The sequence below is a fragment of the Halichoerus grypus genome, chromosome 9 (genome assembly GCF_964656455.1).
Source record: "Halichoerus grypus chromosome 9, mHalGry1.hap1.1, whole genome shotgun sequence".
Classification (NCBI taxonomy): Eukaryota; Metazoa; Chordata; class Mammalia; order Carnivora; family Phocidae; genus Halichoerus; species Halichoerus grypus.
Genome location: NC_135720.1, coordinates 107,152,723 through 107,174,769, shown reverse-complemented (window position 1 = coordinate 107,174,769; position 22,047 = coordinate 107,152,723). Strand labels below are relative to the sequence as shown.

Here is a 22,047-nt window from a genome sequence, read left to right as displayed (position 1 = left end):
CTGACACCTTGATTTCAGACTCCTCGCCTCCAAACCACAGAGACAATAAATCGCTGTTGTTTTAAGCCACCTGGTCTTTGGTACTTGGTCATGGCCACCCTGGGAAACTAACACAGAGAGCTACAGCCTCGGAGTTACAGCATTTCTGCTTGGAGCGATGAAAAACTTTGGAAATAGATAGTGGTGATGTTTGCACATTTTGCATGTAATAAATGCCAGTGAATTGCACAATTAAAAATTAAGTGGAAAATTTTTGATGTTATATATTTTTTACCTCAATTTAAAGCAATTAATGATGTAGGATACCAAAAATCATTGAATTGTACATTTTAAAGGGGTAAATTGTATGATATATAAATTATAGCTCAATAAAGCTATTAAAAATAGTTTGTTTATGGAGAGGCGAAAGACCTAGAATAGCCAACACATTGAAAAAGAATAAAGTTGGAAGACCAACACTACCCAACATCAAGACTTATCATAAAACTACAGCGATCAAGGATGCCCGGTGGCTCAGCCAGTTAAGCGACTGCCTTCAGCTCAGGTCATGATCCCAGGGTCCTGGGATGGAGCCCTGTGTTGGGTTCTCTGCTCAATGGGGAGCCTGCTTCTCCTTCTGCCCCTCCCCCCCGCTCATGCTTGTGTTCCTTCTCTCTCTCTCTGAGATAAATAAAATCTTAAACTCACACACACACACACACACACACTAGAGTGATCAAGACAGTGTGGTACCAGTGAAAGCACAGACAAATAGATCAATGGGACAGAACAGAGAAGCCAGAAATAGACCCACAGAAATATAGTCAACTGATCTTTGACAAAGGAACAAAGACGGTCTTTTCAGCAAATGGTGCTAGAACAACTGAACATCCACAGGCCAAAAAAAAAAATGAATCTAGACACAGACTTTACACAATTCACAAAAACTAACTAAAAACGAACCATAAACCTAAATGAAAACACAAAACTATAAAACTCCTTGAGGATAACGTAGGAGAAAACCTACAAGACCTTGCATTTGGTGATAACTTTTTAGATACAACACCAAAGGCAGGGTCAATGGAAGAAATCGTTGATGAGCCGGACTTCATTACAATTAAAAACTTCTGCTCTACCAAAGACACTTTTAAGAGAATGAGAAGGCAAGCCATAAACCGGGAGAAAATATTTGCAAAAGGCATGTCTGATAAAGGACTGCTATCCAAAATACAAAGAGCTCTTTAAACTCAACAATAAGAAAATGAAACACCCAATCAAAAAATGGGCAAAAGATCTGAACAGACACCTCACTGAGAAAGATCTACAGATGGTAAGCAAGCATATGAAAAGATACTCCACGTCCTATGTCATTAGGGAAGTGCAAGTGAAAGCAGTGAGGAGATACCACTACACATCTGTATGTGCCTACATCCAATACCTAGTAGGATGGCGAAAATCCAAAACACTGAAAACACCAAATGCTGGTGAGGATGTGGAGCAAGAGGAACTCTCATTCATTGCTGGTGGGCATGCAATGGTACAGCCACTTTGGAAGAAGTTTGGCAGTTTCTTACATAACTAAAATACTCTTTACCATATGATGCAGCAATCACGCTCCTTGGTATTTACCCAAATGAGTTGAAAACTTATGTCCACCTGCACATGAATGTTTATAATGGCTTTATTTGTAATTGCCAAAACATGGAAGCAACCAAGATGTCCTTCAGGAGGTGAGCAGGGAAAATAAACTGTGGAACATCCAGACAACGGAACATTATTCAATACTAAAGAGAAATAAGCTAGCAAACCATGAAAAGACACGGAAGAACATTACATACACATTACTAAGTGAAAGAAGCCAATCTGAAGAGTCTACAAAGTATATGCTTCCAACTACATGACATTCTTGAAAAGGCAAAACTTGAAAAGGATCAGTGGCTACTCAGGGATAGGGGAGAAGGAGGGATGAGTAGGTGGAGCACAGGGGGCTTTTAGGGCAGTGAAAGGACTCTGTATGATACCATAGTGGTGGATATATGTCATTATACATTTGTCCAAACCCACAGAATGCACACCACTGAGAGTGAACCCTCTTGTGAGCTGTGGACTTTGGGTGATATGTGGGTATATGGTAGATGGGAACTCCTTGTACTTTGTGCTCAATTTTGCTGTAAATTTGAAACTACTGTAAAAAAATAAAGTTTTTTTTTTTAAATCCAAATTCTGGCACTGTCCAGAAAATTTTAACAGGTTTATTTATAATTGTTATAAAGTTGAATTACTAAAAAAAAAAAAGAGTTTGGAGGCCACTGCAAGAGGACATTTATATGTGCATAACAGCCCAGAGTTAACTAACTTACCACAGGGATGAAGGGGAAGAGGTCCTGTGTAGGGGTGGAGGACCAGGGACGACCTGAGCCACCTCCTTTCTCCCAGGAGATACCAGGTGGGCGGCGGGGCTGGAGCAAGGTGCATAACCTCTCTGTGTTTTGGTTTCCTCATCTGTGAAACAGGAGAAATATCGGTATTTAATATTAATCAACATTTACTACTGTAAATGGTGCCCTCGGAAGCTCCCCTCACCTGCCGCTGGGCCAGCACTGGGCAAGACAGTTAACATTTACCGAGAGATAGCCACAGTGTACCAGGGGCTCACTTAATCTTTCCCCCAGTTGTGAGGTAGGAACTCTCCTTCCAGAACGGGCAACACAGAAAGTTCAAGTGATTTGCCCAAGATCACATAGCTAGGTAGAAGTGACTGAACCAGGCTGCAGATTGGGTGGGGCTCCGCGACACCAAACCAACTCATTTCTACTCTACCACGTGCCTGGTATCCCCAGTTACCAATGAGACAGAGGTGGGTTGCCGAGCGCCATGTCTACATGTTCAGCAAGCAGCGTGGAGGTGGTGACACCTTAGGACGAATATCACAGTTCCCTCCACGTGCTAAAGGCTGTGTCAGGCATTGGAATGAGCGCTGCACGTGGCCTCAGAAAATGTGGCACAAGTCCCAGCTACATCTACTGCTAGTTGTGTGGCCACGAGCAAGTCACTGTACCTGGGCCTCAGTTTCCTCATCTGTAAAATGGGTATAATAACTATCCAGACTGGGCGCCTGGGTGGCTCAGTCGTTAAGCGTCTGCCTTCGGCTCAGGTCATGATCCTGGAGTCCCTGGATCGAGTGCCGCATCGGGCTTCCTGCTCGGCAAGGAGTCTGCTTCTCCCTCTGACCCTCCCCCCTCTCATGTGCTCTCTCTCTCAAATAAATAAATAAAAATAAAATCTTTAAAAAAAATAAATAAATATCCAGACTGTGTGGATTTTCAAGGAAGCAACAAATCTAGAAATGTCTAGCAAGGGGCTGGCCTAGAGAACATACCCAACTCATGTTTACTGAATGTGACATACCACCAAGAATTAGAAGAGAGGGATAGAATCAGGCCTGGGGGCTGAGCTCCCCTTATTCCATCACATGCCATTTCTTTCAGGAATGGGGGGGAATAGAGCCCCATTCCCCACACGGTGCCCCTCAGGGAGGGAGTCAGGGAGGGGAGCTGGAGGTTCTCAGTTCCGATCCAGCAGCCTCCACCACTACACACAAACACACCCCCTTCTACACAGCCCTCTGCTGGGAGGATGAGCCATAATGTCCTGTCCCCCATTCTCCCAGGCATGGCAAAGACCACAGCTGTGGTCCAGCTGCGGAACCCAGCCCAGCCGCTCCTGACCGGCCCTGTGCCAGAGACAGGAAGCCGGGAAGAATCGTGCATGCCTGCTGGACACTGGGAAGGGGTGGACACCAGGGGCTGGAGCCGGGCCAGCCTTCGGAGTGCATTGTGTGCACAGGACTATAACGGAGAGCTGTGCAGGGTCACTGTCACTCTGGAGGGCTCTGGGGAGGCTTTGTAGACTCTTCAGATTGGCTTCCAGGAGGCTGGAAAGAGTACTGGTTTGGGAGTCTGGAAACCTGGGATTTAGCACGATTTTGTCACTCACTCACTCACTGTGTGACTTGCATTAGCTCCTTCCCCCTCAGGCCTCTTGTGAAACTGGAACTATCTACTGAGCTGTCTGGGGCAGACACAATTCTAGGGAATACACCAGCTGACGAGACAGAGTCCCCTCTCTTCCAGAGCTTCCTTCTGCCAATAAACAAGCAAATGTAATAGAAAACAGGGTGGAAAGGCCTCTGAAGAAGAATAAAGTGGTGTGAGGGGACAGTGAGGGTTCCAGGATGGCCTCTCTGAGAAGGTGACGCAAGCAGAAGAAAGGCAGAGATGAGGAAGGAGGCCACAGGAAGGTCTAGGGGAAGCACATTCTGAGGAGAGGGAAGAGCAAGAGCAAAGGCCCTGAGGCAAGCATGAGGCAAGTAGAAAAATAAACCCAGGAAGCAACGAGGCTGGGAGAGAGACGGGGGCGAAGGTAGGAAGAACCCATCTAAGGGAGGCCGGAGGCCATTGTAAGGACTTGGCATTTACTCCAAACTGATCAGTGGGCCCCAGGAAAGCTAGGCCTGGGCTGGGAAGCAGAGCCCACCTGGTGTTGTATGTCAGTGGGTGGAAGGGGCAAGTTCAACCTCTGCTCACTTGCCCTGGGGTCCTAGCCAGGTGCTTCACAAAGAGTGGTGTACCAGGCCTAGAGTGATCAAGGCGCTTGGCTCAGGTGCACAACTTAAAGGGGCATCAGAAAACTCAGTAATGAAGATCAACAATATTTTCCCACAATATGTCTAAGAATCAAAATTAATGCAAAAAATCCACAATGCACAAATTGCCAATACTTTAAATCAACACAGGATCCAACCCTGCACTTGCACAATCCTGTCTCATTGGCTTTGCTCTAACCCCAGCCCTGGTTTCAGTAAAACTTTATTTATAAAAATAGAAAACTGGCTGGCAGGGCTGTGATTTGCTGATTTGTTTGGGTTTTTTAATACTAAAATATTGGATTAAAACGTTATTTATCTCAGAACCCTTCTAAATTTTGCACCCTAGCCAAGGGCCCCATTTACCTTACCCTAGTCCTGGCCCTGGGTAACAGTAAAAGGATTGATTTCCCCACCGAGGACCCCAATGTTCATCCCTCCTGAGACTCAGAGAAGTGAACAGACTTCTCCAGGGAAACATGAGGATGGTGGGGCTAGGATGTGAACTGTAGTCCCATGCCATGCGGAGGCCCACCACCTGGCCCTCACATCCTACTGTGCTCTGCCCTGGAACACTGATTTTTTAAGCTTTTTATTCAAGCATAATAGGCATAGGAAAAAAACCGCATGTACCTTAAATGTTCACCTTGCTGAATTTTCACCAACTGAGCGCACCTGTAAAGCGGTGTGTGGGATTCCATTTAAAGCGTATTTTACATTTCCAACAAACCAAACGTATTCGTTAGGACTGGGCCAGATTCCTAGGACTTTGAGCTCAAGCAGGCAACTTACAGTAAGGATGGGGAACTGGGCTGATCCAGAGTTTAGGGACGGGGATAGAGATTGAGAAGGGGTGCATCGCTAGGGTCTGTGGTTGGGGAGGGGGCCCTATATGCCAGAGAGGACAGGAGAGAAGGCGGGGGCTGCCCTTGGAGGAGGGCGAGGCCCATGCCGCAGGCCCAGGTAAGCTGGTAAGAATGCAGCAGTCGCCGAACCCGGGCGGGGGTGCGTCCTGGTGACTCAGCCCTTGTCAGGAAGGGGGAGTCCACTCTGCTCTCCAGAGCTCCCAGACAGCAGCTGGATCGAGGCTGGCTCCCGGGGCGCCAGGCCGGGGGGACCCCGCAGCAGGCAGCCCGGCCCCGGCAGCGGGACCCTGCCTCCCGGCCCGGGAGCCCCCCTTCCGGCCGCAGCCACCTGGGCTCATCGCAGGGACGCGGCCGCCGGTGGCAAGAGCGCGGCGGCCCGTCCTGGCCACGACCGCGCCTCAGGGGCCTTGGAGCGGCGTAAGTAGCGACTGCGGGGGCTGGAGGAGGCCAAGGAGAGGCCCGGAGTCCCTCACTCGGCCCCCCGCGTCCCAGCCCCCTGCTTCAGGCCGGGGCTGGAAGGCGGGACTTGCGGAACTGGCCCAGCGCCGCGGCCGCCGCCGCCTCCCTAATTGCTCCCTGGCCGGCGTGGTGGGGCGCCCAGACTCGGCTCCGAGGCGGCCCGGGTCACGTGTGGCCGAGACGCTGGCACCCCAGCGGCGGCCCCACCTGAGGACCATCCTACGGGCGCGCCCAGCCCCAGCCAGCGGGCCGCAGGCTCCAAGCCCTCCCCCCATTCTCGGGGACCTGGCCCCGGGGTCACGTTGAGGGTCCTCGCCCCCCTCGGGCTGCCCGACGGCGGCTCCTCCCTGTCCCCACGGCCCCGAGGAGGGACCCAGCTCACAATTCCAGATGTGCCGTCGGGCTGTCCCTGCCTGGAGGGGCCCCTTCTCTCCTCTTCCCCTGAGCACCCGCAACTTGGAAGGCCTCGGATTCCCGTCTGGAGCCAAAAGAAGGGCCGAACTCCGAGAACCTCGCTTTGCCTCCAAAGTTGGTCTTCGGACACAAATTCCCACGCACAGCTGGCGGGAATGGGGGGATTAGGGATGCTCGGGGCTGCTACAGGACGCGGGAGGCTAGATGGTCACTAACCGGATTTCCCGGAGGGACAGCTTCTGGCGGGGTGGGCACGAGGTCTGTGAGCCCCCGGCCCGGGGCTGAGACCGACGGGGTGGGCGAAGGGTGCCCGAGGACCCTGATCACTCCCATCTTTGGGACTCCGAGATTTGGGGCCACAATTATTCAGACAATTGGCTCGAGGCGGTTGTGGCCAGAGTGGTTTCTCTCCCTCATTCTCCTGATTTTCTGCAAACTTTTGCGAAGTTGAGGGCAGGAGAAGGCGAAAGCGCAGCTCCTCGGGCGGCCCCTCGGGGCGCTGGGCCTGGGGGCGAGCGGAGATTTGGGGAGACTGGGGCCCAGCTCTGAGGTCGCGGAGGAAACGCGCGGAGTCGGCTTCCTGTGGGGGCTTGGGCCGCGGCGCCCCGCGGACAGACGTGTCCGGCCCAGGCTGCGCCGGGCCGGGCGCGGGGAAGGGACGTGGGGAGGAGGGGGCGACGGGGGAAGGCGAGGAGGGGGCGGGGAGAGGGTGGGTCTGGGAAGAGGGGAGGGGAGAGGCGAGAGGGGGAGGAGCGAGGGGGCCGGAGAGAGAGAAGGAAGAAGGAAGGGGGCGAGCGGCGCGAGCTGGCGCCGAAATGGGAGAAAGGAGCGAGTGAGAGGGGAGGGGGCGCGGAGCGAGCGGCGAGGAGCCGAGCGGCCCCTCGGCTGGGGCGCCCTCCGCAGGCGCACATGGCAGCCCCTGCGCGGTGATCCCCGAGTAGCGAGTAGCGCGCAGCTTGCACGAGTGAGTTGGTCGGTGGCCGCGCTCGAAAGGGGGGAGGCGCGCGCCTGCGGCCGGATCACCCCCTGCGCGTCCCCCTCTCCCCTGCTCGCGCGAGGGGACGGTCGGCCCCGCCCGCTGAGCTCTGTTTTCTGCAGGTCCCGGGCCGATGTCCCAGGTGAGTGGCCAGCGCCCCCCTCACTGCGACGCGCCCCATGGAGCCCCCAGAGCAGCCCCGGGCCCAGGTAGGACCGCGGATGGAGAGCGAGGCTGGAAGGGAGCGGGGGCAGGCGGCCGGGCCGGGGCGGGGGGGGGGGCGAGGGGGATGGGGGTTGGGGGAATTGGTGGGGGGATTTGCTAATTCTCACTCCTCCTCCCTGAGACGCGCAGAGACGGTTCTGGGGAGCTTGGGTGGAGGTGGGGGTAAGGAGACTGGGTATCTGGGTATCGGGGACCGGGTCCAAGGAGAGTGGAGGGCTGGGGTGATGGGGGCAGGGCCGAATGGAGACGGCGGCTGCGCCAAATTGGCTCCAACTACCCCCCACTCCCAATACCAGACACACACACACACACACACACACAGCGCGGTGTCTGTCCGTCTGGGATTTGTGTCCCAACCGTTTCTGCCCAGTGTGTAAATATTTATGGGGGCCTCAGGCGGGGCTTGGGGTGTCTGAGTCTTTCTCTCCTTCCCTTCCCCCAACCCAACGAGAGCCTAGCGCTTCCCGAAAACTTTTGTCCGCAGAAAGCGGCTCCAGGACCCGGCCCCTCCCCTCCTTGCCATCTTGTCTCCCTGGTCTTCCTCTTCACCCGGGCCTGGCCTGTCCCGGCCGGTCCCACCCTGCAGGCGCGCGCACGCGTGCACACGCACACACACACACACACATACACATACACACGCACACCCACTCCAACCAAGTGCCTACAGCCGGAGTGAAATGCCCCTCCCCCCAGTTCGCAGGGTTTGTAACCTCTCTGGGATTCCTGAAGGAGCCTCCCAACCCTGGAAGGCTTTGTGACTCCCTGAGGGGTATGGGGTGAGCGCCCTGGGGCTGTGGTTCTCAGTCCATTCTTCTGACTGTGCCCATGAAAGCTGAGGCTCAGGGCGGCACACAGGGCCAGGGAGAAGTCAGGAGCAGCAGGGATTTGTTCAGGGGCAGTGGGGTGGAGAGCAGGAGTCTAGGCCCAGATTTTGGGACTTCAGTCCCAGCTGTAGATTAGTCTCATTCTTTTGCCTTCCTCCCTTTCTCCCCTCTTTGAGTCTCTGAATAAGAAGGTCGGGTCCTGGACCTCTGACACTAACTCCCTGCATGGCCTTGGACAAGTTACTTCCCCTCTCTGGCCTCTGTCTCCACATCTGCCCATAGGGGCCGGTGTGCCTGTTGGAGAGGCTGTGGGCTCCCCACATCTACCTGCTGCATGCCCAGGCCCGGCCTGGCGGGGCGGCTCCTACAGCCGAGCGAGGACAAGTAGGAGATGGCTGGCCAAGGGCCAACGCATACATGGGACTGATGTGTCTGCTGCGTATCCCCGCTAGCCCTCAGATCCTCTCCTCTTGGTGGGGCCCCTGGAGCAGAGACTTCTGGGGGATGAGCTCCTCCAAGAAGTGGACTCCTTCAGCCTGGAGAGAGAGAGGTTGGGGCGGGACCGGGAAGGATCTTTCTCTGTGTCTGGGAGCCTCTCTCCCTCTTGGCCTCTCTCACCCCTCCTCACTTTCTGGGCCTCTCTTCTCCCACCCTCTCCCTTCGCCCTGCCTTCTTTCTCCGCTTATTCTTCTCTGCTCTCTCCCCCGCTACCTCCTTGCAAGATCTGCTGCCCCGTGTGACCCATTCTGAGTCCCAGCAGGGAGAGGAGGGACTTAATGTGCTGGGGCAGGGTGGGCCACCTGGAGGGGTAAAGCCCTAGGCTGTAACTTGAGGCGCCCCCTCACACCCTCCAGAGGCCCAGAGAGCCCCCTCCCCAGCCTGGGCTGGGCCAGACAATGTGGCTTTCATAACTCGAAGAGGCCTGGCTCTGCCGCCTTGGGAGAATGAGCCCTACTGCCCAGGAAGCCCAAACCGCAGGAGACCCAGCCAAAACCCCACAGACGCCTGAAGCCGAGACCAGAATCCCCCACACTCCCTGCTGAGTGCCGACAGAAGAGCAGGGCCTGAGCACTGCCCCTGGGGGGCCTGGCTGACAGGACAGCCAGGGAGCAAGCCCCCCCCCCCCCCCCCCCCCCCCCCCCCCCCCCCCCGCCTTCAGCTGCCCAAGATGCAGACAGGGTGCAAGGAGACTCAGGGCACCTCTGATTGGGGCAGGTGGCCAAGCCCCCACACCCTTGGCTCCCCCCCAGTGCCTCCTCTCCACCCACCCCTGCGAGCCCCAGAGAACCTGGCTCCCTAACCCACAGCAGATTTCTGTCCAGCACTGAGGCGTCACATTCCTGCTCTTGGTTCTAAATTGAATTTCCTGGGGAATTGGAGTCTTCAGACCTAAAATAAGACCAACCCGACCCAGCCTAACTGGCCAGCTCAAGCCCTCTTCAGTCCTCAGCCCGGGGGCTGGGACTGGGACTGGTGTGTCACAAGGGCGCATCCAGTGAGCCCAAATTCTCACCTCCTTGGGGTTTGGAGCCAAGTGCCACCCCTAATCCTCACCCCCTCATTCTCTCTTCTGCCCCTGACCTGGGGCATTCCCAATTCCAGGATTCAGTCCTCAGCAATAGACACTTGCTGAGTGCCCACTGGGGGTGCAAGGGGTGAATTCTGCCACCATCCCAAGGGAGCAAGCTGGGGAGGCCTGAAAGATAGGTTGCATTTGGGAAGTGGGAGAGGAGAGGGTTAGAACCTTCTGGTCAAGAGAAAACATGTAAGCATAAGCATGGGTGGATTGGTCAGAAGGCCCGGTGGTGACCTGGGGCCGTGGAGAGGTCAGGCTGCCTGGAACACAGGATCCTTGTCCATTCATCGGGTTGAAGATGTCAACTGAGGCCTTGAATGCCAGGCCAAGGAGAGCTTGGAGTGTGGAGTTCAGTCACTACTCTCTGAGCAGAGAGATCCTGGCCCTCTCCAGAGATGGTCAAAGCTCCAAGGGGGAAGCTTAGATCCACTGTCCACAAGACCGTGGAGAGGTCTGGGTTTGAGTGACCAGAGATTGGAGCTCCAGAACAAGTGTCCTGTGGGCATTTTCCAGGCTTGGAGTGAACCCATCCCACCTAGAAGAGGTCCCCCCATTCCTTGTCCCAAGAGCACCCCTCACCTTGGTGGACAGCAGGCGGCCAGAAGGAACTCAACAGGGTTCCTGCTGAAGTTGTGAGTCTCTTGGCCTTCCCTCCTGGGCTTATGAATTTATTTTTTTAAGATTTTATTTATTTATTTGATTGTGAGAGAGCAAGCACGAGCAGAGGGAAAAGCAGAGGGAGAGGGAGAAGCAGACTCCCTGCTGAGCCGGGAGCCTGACGACGTAGGACTCGATCCCAGGGCCTGGGGACCATGACCTGAGCTGAAGGCAGACGCTTAACCACCTGAGCCACCCAGGCGCCCCGGGCTTGTGGACTTAAACAGCATGTTTCCACTCCCTGCTGGGAGGTCTTTCCAGAACTCAGAGCATTGGCTCCAACCCTATCCCGTGTTAGGGAACAAAGTGTGTTGAGGCATAAGGGGCCGCTGCCTTTCTATATTCCCCTCTTGTAGATGGAGACCCTAGAAGAGGTGCAGGGCAGGGGCTTCTGCTCAGAGATGCCGTGTGACAGGGCATGTGTGACCCTCTGTGCACCTTAGACAAAAGTGGCCCTCTGGTCACACGGAGCAGGGACGTAGCTGGGCAGGCAGATGGCGCCTCCGGGGAGGATGGGGCCCTAACCAGGCACTCCTGCCAGCCTGGGCAGGTGCCTTTATGCCAAACATGAATTGCACATCCATACAAGAGCCCTTGGCCTTTGCTGGCCTCCACTTCCTTCCAGCGCACTCCGCATCTCTACCCTCTTGAACATTCCTCTGGGAGCTTCTCCACAGAGATGTTCTCCCCTCTGTGCTGAACAGTGGGGGCTCATGGTCACAGGAAGGAAAATGAGGCTGTTTTGGTCTCTTGATGGTTGAGCCCTGGGGCTCCCCCTATTGTCTGACTTCTCTGCTCTGTGCGCTTCTAGGGAGAGCTGTTTCTTGGCACCGGGCCCTCCAGGTGGTACCTCTCGTTCAGTTCCGGTCTTCCCACCACTTCTTAATGCCTTCTCATTCTGCGTCCATGTCTCCGGCCACTCAGCACGGGTTCCTCTTAGGCCCTCAGTGTCACATCTGCAGGGTCACCTCTTGGCTCCAGGAGACCTGTGTCTCCGTGTTTCCAGGTCAAGGTGACTGGACTGGATTGTCTTACCTTCCTGATACCCTTCCGAGGTCTGAAGCTCGCCCTAGAACGGCAGGTTCCCTGCAGGAGGGTCTCCTCGGGACTTGGTCTGGCTCTCTAACTACTTGTCCCCTCTGGCCTCCAGGTCACCAGCCCTGTAGGTGACCTACAAGGAGACGGTGCCAGAGAGTGGCGACACGGGGGGAGGAGGGCGCAGATGGGGACCAGTCTCCCTAACCCCCCTGTCTCGCCTTCATCCCTCTCCAACCCTGGAGGGGGGCCACGAGAGCTGCGATCCTGGCTCCTTCTACTCTAGGACCCATGGTGTCATCCCTGTACCCCCCAGTGACCTCAGGAGGGAGCCTGCGAAACGACCACGAGGCCCCAGTTCTCTAGGCTCTCCAGCCTCAACACCGCCAAATGGCTGTGGCTTCCCTTGCTCATGCTGCAGCCGCTCACCCTGGGGTGTTGGCGTCTGCTGCCCTTCTCGAAACGTTCTTTCCCCCTTCTTTGCTGATTGATTATCATTCAAGACCCAGTGTGGGCACTGCCTCCTCCAGGAAGCCCCCCAGACACACACACGTGCACGCACACCCCTGGAATGAGTGCCCGGCTTCTGTGCCCCCACAGCCCTGGTGCACCTCTTGCCCTTCGGTGTATGTGACTGCCCCCCACCCCTCACAGATGACTCCTGAGACAGTGACCTCCTCTTCCTGGTTGTGGTCTACCCAGCACTTGACGTATTGCAAGGGGCATCCTAGCGGCTTCATGAATATTAAACCAAACAGCACAGGAAGGGAGGGAGGCAGGGAGGGAGGGAGAGAGGGAGGGAGGGAGGGAGGGAAGGCGGAGGGCAGGCAGGAAGGAAGGAAAGGAGGAAAGGTGGGTAGACAGAAGGTTCATGAATGGCCCCCTGCGTTCTGGGGCACTGCTGAGCATTTCATTTACTCTTGGAAACCCTGAGGGATAAGCATAAGGATCCCCCCCCACCACCACCCTTTACACACAAGGAAACACGAGTCCTGGTAACTTGCCCAAGTTGGCTACTGCTAAAAGCCAGGGCTTGGGTCTTCCAGCTCCTCGCTCAGGCGTTTCTCATTACACCACACGGGAGAGACAGTGCTACCCGTCAGGGCCATGGCACGGTGCCTCTAAGGGCCAGAGGCTGCAACTGGGCAGGCCCCTCCCTTCCTAGGAATCTGGAGCAAGCCCTGAGCCTCCCGCTTCGTGCCAGCTTGGTATTAGCCCCCAAGAGCCATGGCTGAGCTGTTGTAGCCCAGGCTCAGGGCTGGGAGAGGCACCATCCAGCAGGCATCGCTCCTCCCTCCGCCCTGTGTGTCATCTCGGCTCCCCTGGTCCCCTTGCCCCAGCCCTGTGATCTTCCAAAAGCCATTGGACTCCTCTCTCATGAACCCAGGAGATAGGGGGCTCTCAACTGGCCCAAAGACTGGATGGGGCAGGACAGAACCGACCCCTCCCTCCCTGGAGCGGCCGGGGTCAGCATGAGGGGTGCCCAGCCTACAACTCTGCCACCCTCCCGAGCTTGCAGGAGTTCTGTGCCCTTCTCCCACCCCAGCTCCTGTCTCTGCAAAGGGCCTGTGGTTTTCCCAGGCAGGTGTGAACTACCTACCTGGGTCCCCTGGGGCCTGGTTCCCCGGGCTGTGGGGGGATGGGGATCTCTGGAACAAGGACTGCTCAGGGCCCAGGGGGGCAGCTGAGCCCCTGGATGGTCCCCTCCCCTCAGGCTGCTCCCAGGCCCCAGACCTGCCTGCCCCGCCCTCATTGGCTTTCCTGATGGTGGCTTCCTGCGTCCTGTCTTGGCTGAGCTTCATTTGGAGACAGCTCAGAGAAGGCCAGCGCATGTAGGCCCGTGTTCTCTGTGATTGAGTCTGTTTCTATTTCCAAGACTAGTCTTTGTCTATCTCTCGGTCGCCCTGGGCGTGTCTCTCTCTTGGTCACTTTGTGTGGTGTGCACAGGCGGGTGGTTATCCTTTCGTCTCTGGGTTCCTGCCCTTTCTCTTCCTTCTCTGACTGCCTGTGGCTCTCCTCTCCCTATTCCCTTGTGGTCTCTGCATCTTTCTGAGTCTCTTGTTTCTGTGTCTCCACTGCTCCCAACATGGCATGTGGGGGGGACACCCTCTCGAAGCCCCCGTCCCCCGGACTGCACAACTGGGGTCTGATGAGAGGCTTGGGGTGCACCCTGCACCCTGTAATTGCCGGCCTGGCCCTGGGCCCCGTGATCCCTGACCTCACCCTCCCTGCTAACCCTCAGGCCTTCCTATATCCCTGGTGACACCGAGGGATGGGAGCTCAGGCCCCTTGCTGCCTCCCTCCCCCACCTCCCATCCCCCCCAATCTCCCCCCTCCCCCTGGCCCCAGGGGGCCCTAGTCCTGCTGCCTCAGGAGCTGTGGGTTTGAAGGAGGCTCCATTTCTGCCTTCCGCCCACCCTGCGCAGAGGGGTCGAGCCGGTCACTGTAATTACGTGTGGCTGTGGTCTGCCTCTTCCCAGCCTCTTGGGCCGGCTCCCTGCCTCTCTTCCTGCCTGGCCCCTCCGCCTCGGGCCCATCCTTCTCCTCACCCCAGGTTTCTGACTCTCCCTCCCCGCTGTCATCCTCTCTGACCTGGCTTCTCCCTGTGTGTCCCTCTCGCCCTTGCCTGCCCCATACTCCCCTTTCTGTCACCTCTGCCTCTGTCCCCATCCTTCCCTGCCTCCCCCTCACTTTCTGCTGAGTCTCCCTCCCGTCCCAAGCTGTCTGTCCCAGGGTTTCTGGGGCTCCCTCCTTCGGCGCCCAATCCCGCCTTCTGATGCCATCTCTCTCGGCTTCTGCCTTTCACTGGCCCTTTGATTCTTTCCCTCTTCCTGTCACTCTGGATGCCTGTCCCTGTCCGTCCATCACTGGCCATCTGTCTGTCCTCTCCTGCGCCGTGTTTCTCCCCACGTCCCTTTCTGCTGCACATCTCTGGCCCCTCTCCCTGACAACCACACAGACCCAAGTGCGCACGTGCACACACTCGTATACACACATATACACACACACCCTTGATCCCTCCTGGCTTGCGTTTTGGGAGCTTTCTATTTTGGAGCCTGGCACCATTGCCAGATAGGGTAAGGGCTGGGTAGCTGGTACAAAGAGGCCGAGAATGAGGGCTTATGGCATTCTGGGCTGCGGGAAGGGGACCAGGGCTGGGCAGACAGGAGGGCACCGGAAAATATACCTTGGTCATGTGCTTTCTCTCTAGCCCAGACCCCATCCCTCTTGCCTGGGCTGGAGGTAGTAACCGGATCCACTCACCCTGTGGAGGCAGCGCTAGAGGAGGGCTCTCTGGAGGAAGCGGCATTCCCCATGCCCCAGGGCAATGGCCCTGGGGCCCCTCAGCCCCTGGACAGTACTGACCTCGATGTCCCCACAGAAGCTGTGACATGTGAGTCCTAGGGGGCCGAGGGGTGGGAATGGCAACACGTGGGGGTCGTGCTAGGGAATCCTATCCCTATGGGCTGGCGGAAATGCAGTGGGTGCCCATGGGAGCCTAGCACTGGGCCAGAACCTTGAAGTGTGGGCAACGAAAAGGTGTAGGACACGGTCACTGTCCTTTCTGTCTAGGAAAGAGACCTCCATATACAAGATGATTAGTATAACATTAGTTCACAAGGAGGGTGGACGGGCTCCAGGCAATATGGTTCAAGAGCAGAGGGCGTGGGACCATATGAAAGGAGGAAGAGAGCGGGAGGTATGAGGCCCCAGAGCCAGAGCCCCCTGCAGCCCCACCCTTCAGGGTATCGAGGGTGAAAAGGAAGGAGAGAAGCCCCCAGTTACTCTGAGCAGAAAGGAGCCTATTCCCAGGCTTGGCTCAAGGCCCCCAGGGAGGTCCTGGGAGGGAGAGAGTTCCCCGCCCTCACCCTCAAGGGTGGGGAAGGGGCGGCCAGAGCTGTTTGTAGTTAATAAGAAGATCCACAAAATCTATAGACACATTTGCACTTTCCAACTTTCTTTCCCTGACTGATCTCAGACTCTTCAAACCAGCCTGTGCAGGACAGCGAGTGCCAAGTCCATTTTACAGATGAGGAAACTGAGGCACGCAGACCCACTCAGCCTGGACACAGCTGGGGAACTCAGGTCTCCTGGCCCAGGGCTCTTTCCTGTGCCTGCCTGCTCAGCTGGCATGGCTGAGGGGGAGCCGCCTTCAGCCAGGGCATCTGGGGCTAAGTTGGACTCCCTGGAAGTCAGGGTTACTAAATCCTGCTAGCGCACTGCCCTCAGCCTCCTCTAGACACACCCACCAGCGGAACTGAGAGAAAGAGGTCAGCGCCGTGGCCACAGAGGAGGGGGCCTGGATGGGAGTTGGACAGACACCTCTGTGTCTATGGGCCCGAGTGTTTGCTCTGTGACTCAGCCCCCGTGGCCACCCCCACGGCCATGGCCACAGGCAAGCTCTGTGTCTGTCCGAACCTCCCAGGGCCCTCAGCTCACCACACACTCCCACCCTCCGGTCACTGTGCCCATGTTTAGGCATCGGGGCAGGGGGCACGGAAGCTGGCCAAGGACTCAGGCCAGTCTCCCGCCGTGGGGCCAAGAGGTGGGAGCAGGATGATTCAGGCCTGGCTGCTTGCCATGGCCTTACCCCTGTTTACCCAGATGCAGGCACCAGCCACACCTCAGGGCCAAACGCTCCCAGCATGGAGCTTCTCCAGAGCTGTGTCTCCCATCCTCTCCTGACTCCCCACCTGGCCTTCGGTGCCTTTCTCCCAACCTCCATCCCCCCCCCCCCACTGTCCCCCTGCTCCACTTCCTAGCTGTGGAACCTTGGGCAAGTTTTACCGTCTCTGGGTCTCCATTTTTTTCATCTGTGAAATGGGGCCAATGACAGATCTATTGAGATGTATAAAGAAGCTGCTCTACAGAAAGCTCTAGGCACGCTCTTGGCATCTAATAACAGCCTAACATGTAAGGTACGAGTTATAAGATGAGGGATGACTGTGATAGGAGCAGCTTCGTCCCCAGTCCTTCATCTCCCAGCCTCTGCCCCGCTCTGCGCTCTGAGTCCCAGCTCTTGGCCTCCAGGCTGGGCCCACGTCTGACCCTTTCTAGCTGTGGGACCTTGGACAAGTTCCTGTGCTTCTCCAGGACTCAGTTTCCTCATCTGTGAAAGGTGGATACCGCCTCAGGGAGAAACCGAGAGGGTTCGTGAGAGAATGGCATGTGAAGCACTTAGAAGGGGGGCTGGCAAGCAGGAAGTACTCCATGATGTGCTGTCACTACAACCATTTCGTAGAAGGCCTGGCCCTCTCAGTCAGGGCAAGCACTGAGGCCACCTTCCCCTCTCCTCAGCCTCCAGCCGCCCCCCCAGACACCTTCTCGTACTACGATGCAAACCCAGGGGCCCGGCCTAGAGGGAGTCAGGGACCCACACCCCAGTGCCTAAGAGATGGAAGTGCCCAACATTTATGCATTTACAGAGGGTCCCGCCCAGGAGCCAACAGCCCTGAGCGGCTGAGGGGGCCCAGAGTTCTCCCTGTCACCTTCTCAGTCCCCTCCCCCAAACACACACACACACACACACACACACACACGTATCTGCCCCCATCTCTTGCAGACAGAACCATGTCATCTAGGTGAGCAAACCTGAGGTAAGGAAAGGGACTGGGTGCTTTGGGGGGATCCCAGGGCCAGCATTCCCTGGACCCCACTGATGAAGCCGAAGTTTGGTTCCTCAGCCTGGGATGGGGACTCAGGGAGTTCCTGGCCTCGGGGATTCCCCACCATAGGCCTCTCCTCCCTTCTCTCCCCCCTCACCCAGACCCCCAGGGCTCCCCAGGAGACTCGTTCTGCCAGCCACCCCGCAGAGGCAGACAGGGCAGGGGAGCTGGGGTGGAAGAGAAGAGGTAGAGGGGCTGCTCTGAGGCGCCCCTGGAGCCCAGGGCCAGGGCATTCATCTCCAAACAGATGTTTCCAATAAATCACCCAGCACACCAAGGGCAAAAATATCTGGGGGCTTGGCAGGGGCCGAGGTGAAGGCTAACGCTTCACTGCTGTCCCTCCGCCCCCCAGCCAAACAGTCCTTAATCCCTCCCCCCTGACCACCGCCACTCTTGCTAAAACCCCAGGACCCCAAGAGCAGGAGATGGATTTCACGTGGGGTAAGAAGGTGGGGTCCAGGGCTCTGAGCCCCCGCTGTTGCCTTGCACCTCTGTCTCTTCTGGAATGAGCACTGGTCTGGGGGTCATGAGCCAGGCTCAACTCAACTATTTCCTGGTGTGCCTCTGGGCAAGTCAGTTCTGCTGTCTGGGCCTCAGTTTCCCCATCTGCAGAATACAAGCCCGGCTAGGTGACCTGTGGCGTATCTAAGGTTGAAGCAGGCAGGATTGGGGCAGAGCTCTGGGAGGCCGTGCGCTCCCCACCCCCATTAACCTTTCTCATCACCTCTCTAGGCCAGCCTCAGGGGAACCCCTTGAGCTGCACCCCACTAGTGGCGAATGGCTCAGGCCACCCCTCAGAGCTGGGCAGCGCCAGGCGAGCAGGGAATGGTGCCCTGGGTGGCCCCAAGGCCCACCGGAAGTTGCAGACGCACCCATCTCTCGCCAGCCAGGGCAGCAAGAAGAGCAAGGGCAGCACCAAATCTACTGCCTCCCAGATACCCCTCCAGGCACAGGAAGGTAAGCATCCCCTCCCGCCCTCCCTGGGAGAGGCCTCCTCAGCCGGGCCCCTCCAAGCAGGACCCCTCCAAGCACGAGGCAGGGACAAGCCGCAGTATCTTCAGCAGGTTGCTTGTTAGAAGCGCAGGCTCAGCCCCACGCCAGGCCTGGATCTGATCCTCTGGGTGGGGCCCAGGAGACCGGGTTTTAACACTGCCTCCGGGGAATCTGGCCAACTACACGTGCTGGAGAAAGTGAGGCCTATCTGCCTTCTCAAGACCAACCCCTTCCCATCCATGCTCTCCCGGAATTGCTGTAACAAGGAATGAAACCATCTGGGCTGAGCCAGCGTAAGCCACTCCATTTCTGGAAACAAAATTTTCCTTAAGGCATGGACCGCCTGTTTAGTGAGAGCAGAATACCTGCAGAATAAAATGATGCACCTTTGGATACTTAACTGAGGGTGTGGCGAGGGCTGCGCAGGCCGGTGGGAAGGCAGGGAACCCAGATACACCAGCCATTGTTCCTGCAATACAAGGGTCCCCTGCCGGGCCGCCCTGGGCAGCCAGCTTCCCTACCCCCCCCCCGGCCATTAATTCCGAGAGGGTGACAGCTGCCTACAGCTCAGTGGTGCTTGACCTTCACCCCAGAATTTTTAAGTGCGTCCTGTCCACACTGGGGGATTCCAGCGTGGTCTTCTGCAAACAGGATTCAGTGTACACATTTGCACGTAAAATGTTCATCAGCCTTCCTACAGAGAAGATTCTGCCCAACAGTCTTAATTATGAAAGGAATGTCCACTCACTTAAAAATGTACTGGGCATCTGCTGTGCACCAGGCACTGTGCTATGCGCTGGGTACCCAGTCCCTGGCCTCACAGAGCTCTCATGAGAAAGACAAACAGGTAATCACCATATGGGGTGATAAATACAGTGGTAAAGCCACACACAGGAGGTTATGCAAACACAGGGGACACCCACACCAGCCCAGAAAGCTGGGGAGGGGAGTCTGGGAAAGCTCCAGAGGTCTGAGCAAGACTTAAATGGTGAGTAGGAGGATCTAGCCGGGGGAGTATTAGCACAGAAGTGAGAAAGGCTATCTTGGCTAGATTATGAAATTCTAGGTGAGGAATGGGGGGAGGTGAGAGTCCAAGCAGGCAGGGGCTGTGGGGGTGAAGGCACCTTGTAAACTGTGCACTGGACCTAGACTTTATCTGGAGGGCATAGGGTGCCTGGGTGGCTGAGTCGGTTAAGGGTCTGACTGAATTTCGGCTCAGGTCATGATCTCAGGGTCAGGGGATCGAGTCCTGACTCTGGCTTCGAGCTGGGTGTGGAGCCTGCTTAAGATTCTCTCCCTCACCCTCTGCCCCCCACCCCCTACACGCTCGAGGCACGTGCTCGCTCTCTCTCTCTCTCTCTTAAAAAAGTTTATCTGGATGGCAATAGGGAGCCATTGAAGGATTTTAAACGGGGTAGTGACTTCACTGGATTTGCATTTGAAGAGAACTCCCTTGTTCAGTTTGCAGGTAGATGGCAGGGGTGCCGGCTATCTATACGAGACCCCAGTCCCTCCACACAGAAATGGGATGGCAGAGTCACACCCTCCATGGCAGTGTGGGACTCCCACAGGACCAGCAGCCTTGTGCCAGGGGCCCGCCTGGTCAGGGGAACTGGACACTGCGCTGCATGCCCAGCCCCCCGGGAGGGAGGCCAGCTCAGCGTCCTGGCAGCCCAGTGAGCGGCTCAGAACGCAGGCTCCAGAGCCAGCCTGCCTGGTTTCGATTCCCAGCTCCACCACTTACCAGCTGGCTGCCCACGGGTAGACTCATGCATTCATTCACTTACCATCTATTTACTCAGCACCTTAATGTCGGGCGCCTTCTAGGGACTTGTATCAGTGACTACAAAGGACAAAGACACCTGTCCTTGTGGAGCTTACATTTTAGTGGGAGGAGAGAGCCGCATAGTGCCATGGAAGGTGATAAGTCCTTCCAGGGGAGAGGTGAGGCAGGCCAGGGCAAGGGGCTGAGGGTGCTGGGGTGGGGCCAGCAGGTTGCAGTAGTAAAGATGGTGGTCAGGGAAGGCCACCGCAGAGTGATCCAGGAGGACAGAGTGTGGGAGGAGACCAGATCTCACTCCTAGGGAGGTGGAAGCCACCTGAGGGTTCTGAGCACAGGAGGGACACACACTACTGAAGTTCTGCAAGGGTCCCTCTGGGCTAATGTGTGGGGAGTAGATGCAGGAAGGGGTAGTCAAGGGTGGGGGCTGGGGCAACCAGAGAGGAGGTTGTTGCAGTTGCCTGGGTGAGAGACGGGCAGAATGGTAGGATTCTGGGCATATTCTGAAGCGACTTCTCTGTGTCTCAGTTTCTTCATCTGTCAAGTGGGGCTAATAGTAGCCCCATCTCACGGAGTTGTTGCAAGTTTAAATGAGGTTCATTCATGCCCAACACTTAGAAGAGTGCCTGGGACATGCTACAGCGAGGGTTTGGTAAATAAATGACTAAGGGTGGTAAAGAGCAGGGACTCAATCCCGATGGCCTGGGCTCAGACCCCTCGCTCTACAACTAACTGGGCAGGTGCATGTAACTCTGTGCCTTGGGGTCATCAGCTGGAAAGCTGGGCCCCTCGCAATCCCACGTGTGGGAGCAGTGGGAGAGTCGCCGAGCCCTCGGCCATGAGCCCTCTGAGCCTGGGTCCCTCGGCCCTGGCTGTCTCACCGGCCCTGTCCCCCGCCCGTGCCCGCAGACTGTTGCGTCCACTGCATCCTGTCCTGCCTGTTCTGCGAGTTCCTGACCCTGTGCAACATCGTCCTCGACTGCGCCACGTGCGGCTCCTGCAGCTCCGAGGACTCGTGTCTCGGCTGCTGCTGCTGCTGTGGCTCGGGCGAGTGCGCCGACTGCGACCTGCCCTGCGACCTGGACTGCGGCATCGTGGACGCCTGCTGCGAGTCGGCCGACTGCCTGGAGATCTGCATGGAGTGCTGCGGGCTCTGCTTCTCCTCCTGACCGCCGCCGCCCCGCCCACCCGCGCGCCGCCCCGCCCACCCGCGCGCCGCGGCCCCGCCTCTGGTGGGGGAGGGTGGGGGCGGGGCCGCCGCAGCACCGCCTCCTCCTCGCGGTGCCGGGACCCGGTGGCAGCGCCGAAGACCCGAGGTTGGGGGGCGGGCCGGGGAGGGAGCCGCGCCTGGCCCCCCGCCCCCCCACCCCCGGCGAGAACACTGTGAAAGTGGGGGGCAGGAGCGCGGGCGGGGGGAGGCGGGGCCGGCGGGCTGTGCGCTTCTCTACCTCTCCCGGCCCCTGGGGCCCGCCTCCCGCCGCCCAGGCTTAGCAAAATGTGAAGTGAGACATCCCAGCCCGTCCTGGGCCAAGCCCTTCCCCAGTCTCCTTACGGGGCCCTCGTGGGGGGCCTGACTCCTACAGTGACCCCCGAGGTCCCCCAGAGGGCAGGGCTGGGCCAGGAGGGACAGGAACAGTATAGAAAAGACAGGAAGGGGAGAGGGAGGGAATGGAGGGTGGGTCTGTCCTATTTGTTGCTGTAAATAAAGTTATTTGTCCGTCTCAGATCTCCTTGGCACTCAGGAGTAGTGTCTCAAAAGCAAACACTCCCTCTCGCCCCAACACACACACAAAGCACCCAATGGATGGAGGAGGCCTCCCTGCCCTCTGGGGTCCCTTCACTCCTTCATGTTCCCCCTGAAGGCAGGAAGAAGAGGGGTACCGACTCCCCACCATTTTTTCCCTCTTCCTGCCAAAGGGATGGGGAAGCCCAGGGAGGGAAGAGTTAACCCT

At 57.2% G+C, this 22,047-nt stretch overlaps 1 protein-coding gene and 1 long non-coding RNA gene across 4 annotated transcripts in view; one reads left to right on the top strand and one right to left on the bottom strand.

Annotated features, from left to right (window-relative positions):
- Nucleotides 1-7,021, bottom strand: part of LOC144379083 (uncharacterized) — a 28,527-nt gene extending 21,506 nt beyond the window's left edge. The window contains exons 1-2 of the long non-coding RNA XR_013441265.1: nt 6,580-7,021; nt 2,340-2,481 (exon numbers count right to left, since the gene is read on the bottom strand). This is a non-coding gene — a long non-coding RNA (uncharacterized LOC144379083). The remainder of the gene's footprint in view (nt 1-2,339; nt 2,482-6,579) is intronic.
- MDFI (MyoD family inhibitor) lies at nt 5,691-21,821 on the top strand. 3 transcript variants are annotated; one of them, XM_036102197.2, is made up of 5 exons: nt 5,691-5,907; nt 7,462-7,548; nt 14,868-15,050; nt 18,055-18,279; nt 21,005-21,821. In XM_036102197.2, exons 2-5 carry the CDS (start codon nt 7,473-7,475, stop codon nt 21,262-21,264), a joined length of 744 nt encoding a protein of 247 aa, XP_035958090.1. In that variant the 5' UTR covers nt 5,691-5,907; nt 7,462-7,472; the 3' UTR covers nt 21,265-21,821. The 3 variants fall into 3 exon arrangements, with proteins under 3 accessions (XP_035958090.1, XP_035958079.1, XP_035958073.1); XM_036102186.2 differs by lacking the exon at nt 5,691-5,907 and adding an exon at nt 5,943-6,477; XM_036102180.2 differs by lacking the exon at nt 5,691-5,907 and adding an exon at nt 7,095-7,327.
- The last annotated feature ends 226 nt before the right edge of the window (nt 21,822-22,047 follow it).

Bases quoted from the DNA above. Each gene is read 5' to 3' on its own strand.
- MDFI (XM_036102197.2), top strand. From the start codon at position 7,473: ATGTCCCAGGTGAGTGGCCAGCGCCCCCCTCACTGCGACGCGCCCCAT. The intron at 7,549-14,867 runs GTAGGACCGCGG...CTTTCTCTCTAG, and splicing joins CAGAGCAGCCCCGGGCCCAG to CCCAGACCCCATCCCTCTTG. The intron at 18,280-21,004 runs GTAAGCATCCCC...CCGTGCCCGCAG, and splicing joins ACCCCTCCAGGCACAGGAAG to ACTGTTGCGTCCACTGCATC.